This window comes from Antechinus flavipes, chromosome 4 (assembly GCF_016432865.1).
Source record: "Antechinus flavipes isolate AdamAnt ecotype Samford, QLD, Australia chromosome 4, AdamAnt_v2, whole genome shotgun sequence".
Classification (NCBI taxonomy): Eukaryota; Metazoa; Chordata; class Mammalia; order Dasyuromorphia; family Dasyuridae; genus Antechinus; species Antechinus flavipes.
In genome coordinates, this window is record NC_067401.1 from 211,570,610 (window position 1) to 211,583,497 (window position 12,888).

The 12,888-nt window shown below is 35.4% G+C and overlaps 1 protein-coding gene across 1 annotated transcript in view; it reads right to left on the reverse strand.

The window, feature by feature from the left end:
• The window catches only part of TNFRSF21 (TNF receptor superfamily member 21), a 116,799-nt gene that overhangs the window by 62,855 nt on the left and 41,056 nt on the right, over positions 1 to 12,888 (reverse strand). The window contains exon 3 of the mRNA XM_051997106.1: positions 10,365 to 10,868. Coding sequence (XP_051853066.1) covers positions 10,365 to 10,868 — 504 coding nt within the window. The remainder of the gene's footprint in view (positions 1 to 10,364; positions 10,869 to 12,888) is intronic.

Sequence of the window (12,888 nt, forward strand, 5' to 3'; positions counted from 1 at the left end):
CCACTAAGATTTCACTTAAATGCAAATATGTATGCATACACACATGCAATATGCAGTTAACATATATCATAACATAAATATATGCATGTTTACACATATACTCTCATACACATATATGTAAGACTATATTATGTTTATTTCCATTTGTCATCCATTTCTCTGCAAGTGGATAGCATCTTCCTTCATAAGCCAAGTCTTTCGTTGTTTGTTTGTTTGTTTTTTTTAATCAACCAGCTCATCATTTACTACATATGGCAACATTCCAACTTAATCACATCTTATATCTGAGAGATTTATGTATGATTCCTATCCCTGTTCTTTTTTTTACATAATAAATTCTGCTCCCAAACTTTATTTTATCTTTGTGTGTATCTCTCATTGTTATAGCATTTCTTGAGAGCAACATTTATTGAATTCAAATTTTTAATCTATTCAATTTTCATTTTATGAGTAAATTCATCCTATTCACATTCTAAGCTATAATTAATTGTATAATTGTTGTATATTTTCCTCCTTCCTATTTTTTTCTCATTATCCTTCTTACTCTATTCCTATCCCTTCCCACTTCTGTTATATTTCAATCTGCTACCTTGTCTTCCTCTCTTATTCCTTAACCTACCCACTCCTCTAAGAGTCCTTCCCTTATCCTCTCTCCCCACATTTGTCCTTCTAATTCTTTCTGAATTTAGAAGAATTATATACCCTTCTAGACATATATACATATATGTGTGGATATATACATGCATGTGTATATATATGTATATATATATAATTTTTTTATCTTTATTATCGCTCCCTCCAGTTTTAAAGAATAATCCCATTATACTCAGTTCAACCCATGCCTTTCCCTCCCCACCCCCCAAGTCCTAAACATATTGATATTTTCATATATAAGAAACAACAATTTGGCCTTATTGAAAACCTTATAATTAGTCTTTAATATTTACTTTCTATTTCTCTTGGAAATTATATATTGAATTTTCCTTTAAGTTCTTCTGTTTTTGTCACAAATACCTGAAAGTCTTCCAATTCATTAGATTTCCTTTTTTTTTCCTTTCAGGATTAAACTTAACTTTGCTGGGTAAGGTACCCTTGGTTATAGCCCCAGCTCTTTTGTTCTACAAAATATATTATTCAAAGACCTACAGTGCTTCAACACAGTAGCTTCTAAGTCTTGTGTAATCTTTATTGTAATAACATAGTATTTAAATTGCTTTTTTCTTATTGCTTCCAATATTTTCTCCTTAACATGGGAGCTTTGAAGCTTGGCTATTATATTCTTTCTATTTCCTAGGAGGAAATTTTTCCTCCTAGAATTTCATTCAGATGGTGATTAGTAGATTTTTCCTATTTCTGCTTTGCTTTCTTTTTCTAGAATTCAGGTCAATTTTCCTTGTTAATTTTTTTATAATATTGTGTCAAGATTTTTTTTATTATAATTTTGAGGTAATCCAACTATTCTTATATTATTTTTCCTTGATTTATTCTCCAGATCAGTTGTTTTTCTGATGACATACTTCATGTTCTCTTCTATTTTTTTTATTCCTTTGACTTTGTTTTATTATTTCTTGATGTCTTAGAACATCAGTGCTTCCCTTTACCCAGTTCTAGTTTTCAATGAATCATTTTCTTCCTTAATTTTTTGATTCTCTATATCAAGTAGGTTGACTTTCTTTTCATAACTTTAGTCTCATTTTTTTTTTGTTTTATTTTCCCTTGATCTCTCTTATTTGATTTTTAATGTCCTTTTAAAAGTCTTCCAAGAACTCTTAGTGTACTGGGGACTATATGACTTTTCTTATTGAAAAGGGGGTGGCCTTTTTAGCACCATTATCTTCTTCTTAATATAAGTCCAGATCTTCTCTATCTGTATAGTAGCTATCAATGATTTCGTTCTTTTTCCTTTGCTTACATCATTTTTATTTTTTTGTTTCATTTTATTTTTAGTAGTTATTAGTGTAACCAAGTTCTAGGGGAATAATTCTCCAAGCCTGAGGTCCTTCTTTTCTGAAATCTGATCTAGGGCTCAACTTTGGGCTCTCCTCTCCACCTCTAAGCCATGGTTAAGACCCAAAGCCACACTGTCCAGTAAATGATCATCCTGGAACTGATATGAGGGATTTTCTTGTCTTGCTGCCAGCAGGTTCCCAGCCCCTCAGCTACCATATTCACCATCTGAATGTTAGTTCATCTCCCTTCACAGCAGTAGCCTAGCCTAGCAGGCACTTGGTCAGCACAGCTGTGCTTGGGGTTCTTCAGCAGAGAAAGAAAAATCTTTCAATCTTCTCCCATTCCTCTCAGCCATCAGATCACCACACTGTTCAAGAGATGAAAGTTTCTAAGCATGAAGCTGCCTCCCAACCCTAAAAGCCCCCAGGATTTGTTGTTTGTTGATTTTGCAGAGTTGGCCAAGAATTGTTTGCATTTCACTCAGGCTGAATCTCTATCTCAAATTATCTTAGGAGAAGAACTATTTTACTCAGACTTTTACTTATTGCAACTTTTCTATATTTCTTCTGAGGCAATGTTCTGTCTTTTTGTGTGTGTGGAGGAAATCTGGATAGCTGGATTTCTAACCTACTTTGCCATTTTCACAGAATCATCTTGAAGGCCCCATTTTTTTACAGCAATTTTGATGGGTGAGTTTCAAAAACGCTGCCACTCACTTTAGAAAAAGCAGGCAAAGAAAAATAAATTCCAACAATAAATAGATGATGACTAGTGGTGATGACTAGTTGATGCAAGAATAGACTGTTCAGCCTAGAATCACAACTCTTCATAAGTTTAATTCTGGCCTAAAACACTTACTACCTGTAAGACCCTGGGTAAATTATTTAAACCCATTTCTTTAGTTTCCTCATCTCTAAAATGAGCTGCAGAAGGAAATGACAAGCCATTCCAGTATCTTTGCCAAGAAAATCCCAAATGGGTCATGAAGAGTTAGACATAACTGAAAAATGACAACATCAACAACAGAAGACAGTTCTGGAGATTGTAGGTCAGTCTACTGACTTCTTGCCATCTCTGTTGACCTCATTAATATCTTTTACCAACAGATTTCTCTTTGACCAATAGGTTGAAGAAATTGTTTTCAATTTTAGATTAAAGCAAATTTGCATGGGGGAAAGGGGAGAGGAAATCTCTCTTGGGGATCATTTAAATAAATTAATTCAGGTACTGATTTGACCCCAGACAAGCCATTAAATTATTCACCACTTTTGTTCAATTGCAAAATAAAGAGGCTTGATTAGATAATTGTTAAGGCCCTTTAGAGTTCTAAATCCTATAATTCTAAGTACCAAGTAAACATCTATAATTTGAATAGTATTGTGCTAAGGCTGTCGTAGAAAACAATGTTAAGATCTGGGCCTTTTTTTTAAAGTCAAGATTTAGATAAGGTTTCAAACATCCAAGCCAAGCTAAAGTGTTATTGAGAAATATTTGACAAATAAATAAAATACAATAAAAGGGTTAACATGACAGTTAAAAAATAAATCAATATACAGTTGCAGAGATCCTTTATATACCCATCATTATATATATATATTACATATATATACCCATTATTGAAACCACTGATTTAAACTAATTTAATCCAAGGAGGACTTTTTTGGGAAACTAGATCTATGATTTTATTGGTTGAGAAAACTCTCTCTAGCAATGCAGATCAGTCCCTGCAATGGAATTTTCTGCATTCATTGTATAATGAATGTCACTGTGCAGCAATATATAATCAAATGCCCCAAAACAAAGTGAACTAGACAATCAACATGTTTATCAAGCATTCTGGGCTTGCCATTCAAGCTAATGTCATTATAAACACATAATTCTATAAAAGGTAACTTTTTTCTATCCTATTTCCAGCTTGCACAGGGAGGTACCAATTCTCTAACAGATGTCTTCACAAATTCAGGCCTATTCAATCCAGTCCTCTACATGACCTGCATAGCAACTGTATCAGTCTACCCAGATAATGTATCACCCATGGAGTTATATAGTATGAAAGAAAAACAGAGAATGAAATTCCCATCTGCGATATCCTATTTGCCTTAATTTTTCCTAAATTGGAGTCTTATTGAAATGAATTTATTTCATGTCAAATGTACACTGAGAATTAGTAAAATGATACTGCATGGCAACTAGTTCATAGGCTCAATCTTAGGACCCAGGTTCAAAGGCCATTTCTGCTACTACATGACCTTGGGCCTCAATTTCCTCAACTATAAAATGAGAGTAAATCCTTTCTACTTCTGTTATCAATCAGCCAATAATCCCTGGGTCTTGAAGCACCTTCAATCCAGAATTGAGACAATGAAAAGGTGCAATATGGGAAAGGTTTGGAATTGCCAGGCACCCCAGATATGTTATTTCCTAATAGACACTCTGGACTCTCTATAGTACATATAATTTGATTTATCACAAGATAAAATACCTACCATGGAGAGCACAATTGACTGGCCTTAAAAGCCTGTATATTTAGAGGGGAAAAAAAGCACAGAAAAAGATGATTTTTCATTATACCCTAAAGAAAGATATCTAAACCTGATTCTTAATCAGAAACTCCATTGATGAAATAAAATAATAATCTGCATAATCTCAATCCTTTCCCCATTGCTCACCTTCTCTTTTCCTCATTTCTCTCCTAAACTTACCCTAAGGTGGGTCCCAAAATAAGAAATTCAACAGCCCTTTTTGAAACACCACATATAAACTGATGGGAAATGTCCTGGAGAAATGGAAGTCTTGCTTTCTAGAAGAAATCTTTTTAGCTCAATGAATGAATGTATGCAAACGCCTTTATTTTTATAATAAAGCACATACTTACCATGTGCTTAGTAAAACTAACCAACTGCTATTCTCCACAAAATATATAGCTAAATTCAGACTGTTTTTGAAGCTGAAGTAGAGGGATTAGGGTAGTAAACCTGAGGACTTCCTGCTCTTTACCTTTATCTCCTCACTTCAGTTACAAGGAAATGATTTCTGATTGATCAACAGAGCAAGACAGAAGCCAATAAATGAGAAAGAGGGAGCAGCAGCAAGATAGGTCATAAAATAACTTCCTCTTTACCACTTAATAGATTGAATTTTTGCCTGTTTCCAATATGATTTTCCTAAAATCTGCTGAATTGCTTCTCCTTTTACACATGAAAACAGTGGTGGGAAACTTGGACCTGGGTTCAAATTCCACACTTTGACACCTAACAGCTGCACAATTTGGGGAGCTGAAGCTCAGCTTTCTTGTCTATGAAGAAGTTAATATCACTTGAGATAGTGATTAAATTGACTGCTCTTAAGAGCTGCTTCTTGTAAAGTTAAATGTGCTATAAAATGCAAGTTATTATTCATATCTTTCATTTATATCTCCCTATCAAATGACTAGAAAGCCATTTTCCTCTTGTTTCTCCTCTCAGAACAAAAGTACAGACTTGTCCAAGGCCACATAACCATCAGTGGTCAGAGGCTCTGTTCCAAATTCAAATACAACATATGTATGAGTTATCCTGTAGTTTCTGGAACCCATTTGTTGAATTTCAACAATTCAAGAAGAATCTTCAAACTGTTTTCTTGTAGTGGAATTGCATTACATTGAAGATATTTACTATTTTCCTACTGATCAGAACTTATTAAGGGAATGAGATGAGTTCAAGGTTAATTGATCTTTGAAATATGAAAAGAACAACTTAGCAAGAAGAGACCTGCTCTTCCTCCCCTCCCCCTAAAAATATTTAAACAATTATTTCTATTTTCTAGCTATCCTAAATGGCTAGAAAAGAAATTCAAGGTCCAGTTGAATTGTCTTTTTTTTTTTAAACAAAGGAGGAAAATGAAGGCCAGTGAGAAACAATGATTTATTTAAAGTGTTACATCTACTTAAAGCTAAAACTTAGACTAGAATATTCATGCCTCAACATCTCATTTATGGTTCTTTCCATTATACCACTACAGCCTCACAGTTAGGTTCCTTTGTCAGAGAGGTAGGGAAAAAAAAAAAAGGTTAAGGAAAGCTCTTATCAGGCAGAATTGTTATGTTATAATCAGATCAATAAGCCCTTGTACCTAGTCTCCACAACCAGTCTCAGATATGGAAGTGCCATCAGACAGAAGAGATTTTCCTACAGTAAAATTTTCCCTTTTTCTCCTTGGAAGTTAGAAAGTTGAAAAGCAAAATACATTCATTTAGAAGAATATACAAGCCTCAAAGAAGAAAGATTAGACACAGAAATCAAGATGTTTATAAATATCTGAAGAAATGATAGCATCAAATAAAGCCAATGTGACTTCGATCATTAGCACATAGAGAGGATTGCTAAAAAGCTAGATTTCACACAACTCCTGAATCATGCTTTGATTAATTTGATCTTTCCCCTTCAAATTTCAAACAATGCATTTTATTGTTGAGGATAATAGGGTATTTTGTTTTGTTCTTTTCTAATTGGTTGTTTTTTGTTTGTTCTGGGTTTCCCCATCTTTCCCAAGGTGCTAATAGAGGGGCTACTCTCAGACCTGGGCTAGTTTGTCACTTCCTAGGCAACCCCTACCTCCCAACCTCAGGGACTCACCACAGAGATGTTACACATAGTACAGACACAGACACTTCATTAGCATAGTTCTCTCTTCAAGTTCAGAACTTCTGAAACTCAAGAGATGTGCCAGCCAGCCTCAGCCTCCCCACCAGCTGAGATTTCCAAACGCTTATCATTTTAAAGGCACAGAGACAGTTGTTTCCACTTGCATGGGTTATGTGGGTTTCTAAAAGTGGACTTCAAAAGATTTTGAGTTATGTTTTTTATTATCTGTGTAATTGTAATTAAGTTCCTTAACTTCTGAGCTTCAATTTCCACATCAATTAAATGGGAATACTACCCTTTGTCTTACCTACTTCATAGTTACATTATTGTTGTTCTTCATTCAATCATGTCTGATTCTGTGATCCTATGAACCACAGGATGACAGTATTATACATAGAATTTTCTTGGCAAAAATACTGGAATGCTTTGCCATTTCCTTCTCCATAAAGGATTTATATTTATAGTATTACATTTTACTAATATGAATTATAATATAATATAGTTATATTACTACATTATATATTATAACTAATGTACTCTATTAAGCCAGCTATTAGTATATCATTAGATTATAAGCTCCTTGAAGGCATGGTCTATTTTTGCTTCTTTTTGTATCCTCAGTACTTAGCACAGTGCCTAACACATAGTAAGCTCTGAACAAATGTTTTTTGAGTTATTAATTGGTTACTTCAAACAGAGGATCAAATAAGGTAGTAAACATCAAAAGATTTTGTGCACTTACTGCTTAAAATATGATAAAAATGTGCAGAATCATTATTAGATTAAATTATATTCTTGGTGCTGAAGTAAGTTTTAGTTATTAAAAAACTTACTATGTCCTTCATGAGTCTGACAAGTGTTTGGGAGAACCTTGAAAGGGAAGAAGCCCAAGAGAACATTAGTTAGAACAAGCTATGTTAAATATAACTTCTAAAAAGCAATAGCGGTTCTAGAGAAATGACAAGATTGACATATTCTAAAAGATATTTCAAAATTTACTTCCCTATGGAAACAGAGAGGGTAGGCAAGGACTTTAGTCTGATGAGTCAGGGGCAAGATACAATGTGTGAGATTGAGGCTATTGGAGGACAATTTAAGCAGCACAGTCAAGCCAGATTTCCAGGAGAGAGATTCCCTGACTCAGGTATACAGTCATCTGCTCTGCAGTGGGCCAGGAGCCAATGTGCCTGGTCAGGCTCCCATCTGTCTCTCAGCTTATGTTAAACAAGAAGCAAAGCAAAAAGGAAACAGTATTCAGATCTATCCTACTTCTGGACAAACTAATTTTTCATCTTAAAGGGAGCAGGAGCCTTGTCAGTCCTGGGATCCAGAAAAGTAGTTAAATTGAAATCCTCATATAGAAGATAATATGGTACAGTGGAAAAAGGGTTGATCTTTGAAACTCAGCATATCAGTATGATTCTCTGCTAAGCTATTTATATTTGCAGAAACTTAGGTCAATCACTAAACCTCTCAGGACTTTTTTCCCCTGACTTGTAAAATGAAAGATCTGGATGATGTGACCTCTAAGAATCTTTCAAGCTCTAAATGCCGAAGCTAAAGAAATGAGCAAAGTCCTAGAAAGCTTATTACTCATTGGTCATGACATTCCAGAATCTTGAATGTGAGTCCATTCAAATGAGACCAAAGATTCTAGTTATTTGGAGCTGGTGCTAGGCTAGATGTGGTCAGGAGATCCAAGACTTTGTCCTGGCTTTGCCCAATAAACCAGTATGCAACTTCAAACAAATCCCTTGATTTTGGCTTATATTTATATATGCTTTATTTTTTTTTTCACATGAAAGTGCAAATCTATTTTTGTGCAACTTGTTATTCCTTTTAGATATATAATAAATTGATCATATAAATTACTTTATCCCTTTTTTTCTTCTCTCCTCCCCCCACCATAAAGATGGCTACTATGAGACATAAGTAGGTGTGTGTATGTGTATATGTATATAATTGATGTACATAATACATCATTGTAATGTAATAATATATATAATTTTATATAGTTTTATACACATGTAAAATTATTTTATACCTACTTCTGTTGATCAATTCATTCTCTAGATGTAAATGGTATCTTTCTTTATATGTCCTTTATAGTTAATTTGGGTATTTGTAATAGTGAAAATAATTTAATCATTTAGTGACTCTTAAAACAATATTGTCATTACTGTATACAAATTTTAAACTGTGAGGCATTAAAAATTTCTAATGCTAACTAAGGAATAGAAAGACAGATCAATGGAACAGAGCAGATGTATAATTTATAGCAGCAAGTAAATATCATAATATTTTGTTTGACAAATATAAAGACTTAAGACTTTGGAAAAAACCTTTGGGAAAAAAGCAGTATGGCAGAAACTGGGCCTATGCCAAAATTTTACATCATTTATGTACACTTTAAAGTATGGAAAGCACTTTTAATATTTTATCTTATTTGAGCCTCACAATAATCCTGAGGTAGGTGCTACTATTATCCCTACATTGTAGATAAGGAAATTGAGGCTAAGAGATTAGATCACCAGGGTTACACAGTTAGGTCCTGAGCCAGGAATTAAACTGAAGATTTACCTAATTCTAAGCTCAACAATTTATCTACTGTGCCCCCTAATGCCTCAACCTCTCTCTTCCAGTCTCAATTTGCTTATTGATAGAATATAGGGGTTGGACTAGGCAACCTCAAAAGCCTCTTCAGCTCTAAATCTATGATTTTATGATTCTAAAGACCTTTAAGTTCTAATATTCTAGGATTCTGTTGAAAGTGAAAGACTGGCAGAACTAGAAGGTACCTTAGGGTTCACTTAATCCCAATAATATGCCCAAGATCATAAAAATTGTGTGTGTGTATGTGTCTCTGTGTGTGTATAACACATCAAGGATTTGAACTTCAGCTTTTGGACTTTCAATCCAGATATAGGATCTTTAGTTAGACAAACACAAAATAAATAGGTTTTGCGTATTTAAAGGTCCAACCAGACAAGAGAACTTTCACTTCAGTTTATGCATTTTTTGCGAAGAAAAGAAGGCAATGGGTATATTAGGTTAATAATGCAAACTTAGTTTTAAAAATTCAGATCCAAAACGCCCAAGCTCAATCAGTTTCATATATACCAGGAATGGCTATTAGGTCAACTATTAATGTCCAATTTCAGATATAACCAAAGAGAGCTATGAAAGTAGGGTGTACTTCCAACATTTGTTCAATTCCGGAAGGGCACTGGAGTAGGAATCAAAAGACTAATGGTGTGCCTGGTTCAAAGGTCATATATCTGTGTAAAACTGAGTATGACCAAAAGTGGAATGGATTATCTTATAAGGTAGTGAATTCCCCATCAAAGTCTTCAAATGGTCCCTGGATGATCGTGAATTTTAAAGAGAATTACTACTCAAACATGAAATGAACTAGATGTTCTCTGAGAGTTCTCCCAATTCTGATTTTGTGTTTATTCTAAGGTATGCTAAGATAATTTTTTTGGACTCAGTGTCATCAATTGTAAAAAGTAAAATTTCACCAGGAACACCTGTAATGTCTTTTCCAGCTCTCCATTTCTATGGCAATCTCTGATTTAATATAGATAAGGCAGTTGCCTTATTCTGTTTCAAATTACTGGAACCAACACTGATTGCTTTTTTTTTTTTTTCATAAAAAATAATTTGCCCTGAAAGCATGTCCAAAGACATATCTAAACAACACAGCCATTAGCGCCTCCATCTCCCTCTCTTCAAAGTCCTCTAGAACCTTGGGAGGAAAGAAGGATTGAGAAAAAGATGGAGAGGACTTACCATGCCCATTGCAGTAGTAAACCCACTTCTCCCTGTTCTGCGTGGGAGTTAAGGATTTCTTCAAACCAGCCTTCTCCACAATGGCACTGGGATCCTGCCGGGGACCTTTCTTTAGAGTCCTTGAGCTCTTCCGAATGCTGCACACCACAATCACCACAAGCACCAGCAGGAGGAAGAGGACAATCATCCAAGGCAAGTGCTCATTGATGTCAAAATGTTTGTGCAGGTTCTGCCTAGGGGACCCCCTTTTGGGAGCCTTGATGGGCGTACTGGACCGTTCCCCTCCCGCAGCTTCCATGGGGGGCAGCGGTTTGGGGACCGACTGGATATGCCGGTGGTGATGACTTTGCTGGTGGTTCACAACCTGAAGGTTTGGGAAGGTCTTATTCACACTTCCCCTCTCCTTAGCCAAGGTGGCATTTTTGGGGGCTGCTAATTCCTGGCTGCCACTGTGTACCTTTGGTCTGGCAGAAGCAGAAGAGTTGGATCCCGTTGAGTTCATACCTGCAATAAAGGAAAGCAATTTGGCATATATATATTTATATTCATACAAACATATCTGGATGTGTTTACTATGTGTTTGACATAGATGTCAAAAGACAGCAGGAAGGAAGAGAGGGGACCGGAGGGAAGAGAGGTAAAAGGAGGCAATGGGAGACTGAGAAACAATCAGACAACAGCCAAGGAAAGGGGAGGGAGGAAGATGGAAAGACTTTTCTGCTCTCCTCTCTCCTGCCCCCACCCAGCTTGGTCCAAAGAAAGAAAGATGATTGAATTTGAACCAAATGCTTTATTAACTGGGCTTTGGGAAGAGGCAAGAAAAGACTTTACAATTAAACTATCACTGTCACAAAGACTGGGAGTGGGGTTTATATGTGGGTAAATATAAGTAGGAGTAAATGAGGAAACACTGTTTGATTGCACCTCCATGCAGTCAAATGTTGGATTTAAACAAAGTTGAAAAGGAGAAGCAGGAAGGTCTGGCCATGACTTATGTGGTAGCAGAAGAACATAAGAATCAAGCCCAAAAGAGCTCAGAGGCCATTTCATCCAACCACTTCATTTTAAAGATAAGGTGGCCTAGAAAAATGAAATTACTTTGCCCAAGTCACCCATATAGTTAAGTGGAAAAGTTGGGAATCGAATTTGAGCTCTATGATTCCGAAACCTAGCTCTCATTCTACTCTGGGTTATCTCTCAGATCAATTGGATGAAAGATTTCAAAAAGGCTAAATGATTAATAATCCTCTTTCTAACAATTAGGAACTTGAATGGGCAATCCTGAAAAGTAGTGAAGTACCTGTCACTGGAGGTCTTCAAACAGTAACTAGATGACCCATTTGTCAAGGGCATTAAAGAAGGTATTCAGGATTCAAAGCAGGATTAATATAATGGACCTTCTAGCACTGATTCTATATAGGTATGTTTGTAGTTTCTTAAGCAACTTTCTGGGCAGCTAGGTTGAATAGTAGATAGACCGTTGCATCTGGAATCAAGAAAACTTAATCCTCCTGAAGTCAAAATCTGATCTCAGACATTTACTAGCTGTGTGTGCCTGGGAAAGTCACTTAACCTTATTTACCTCAGTTTCCTCCTCTGTAAAATGAGCTGGAGAAGTAAAATCACATCATCTCAGCTCCAGCATTAAAAGCTAAGCCAAACCTGTTTCCTGAAGAAAAAACTGAGGTAGTTGTGCCATAGGTGATATTAAACACAGAAGACTTTCTCATCTGATTCTCCCTATTCTTTAACCCACTGCTGAAGATTTATCCTATAATCAACTTTTAATTATTTAGGGAATTGTCCAAAGTCAGGGCTCATCTATACTACTGAATTTGTTTTTCTTCTAATATCATCACTGCTTGGCAATCCCCAAGAGTAAAATAAAATATTTGGGGTAGACCCTCTCCTAGTAGGTGTAATAAATATTTGTTGAATTGAAATGAGTGGATGGGAAAAAAAAAAACTATCTGTAGAGCATATTTGAAAATGCTTGCTCAGTTGGGACATTTCTGAAAGGTTCCATGATATCGATTTTCCCTACCAGAATTTTGAAAGACATCAAGGTACAACTCCAATGCAAAGTCACTTGTTGTAGGATGGATACGTGAGAACTAAGTTTTTTTAAAAAGTTAAAAATCACAAGCAGAAGAGAAACATAATATGTCTCATATAAGTTGTTTTAAGTTACTCCATGTTAGTTAAATAGTACTCATCAATTTGTTTTATTGCCAAGATTCCTAACTTTCCCATTATTTGCATGATTCACTTGCCTCTCTTATTTTCAGTCTGAGGTTACAGATCTAAGTCAGTCCTTGTGTTTCCTTTTCTTCTCTCTCCCATAGTCCCCACATTTCTTAGTGCCTTAACCTTTGCTACAGTGTCAGGATTTATAACTATAGTGCCAACTACTTTAAGATAATACCCTTAGGGGAGAAATTTTTAAGTCTACTATGACTCAACCAAAAGGGGTAAAATTCCCATGATTAGGTGTTTAGTTGAGAGTTTAGCTGAGAGACAAAAA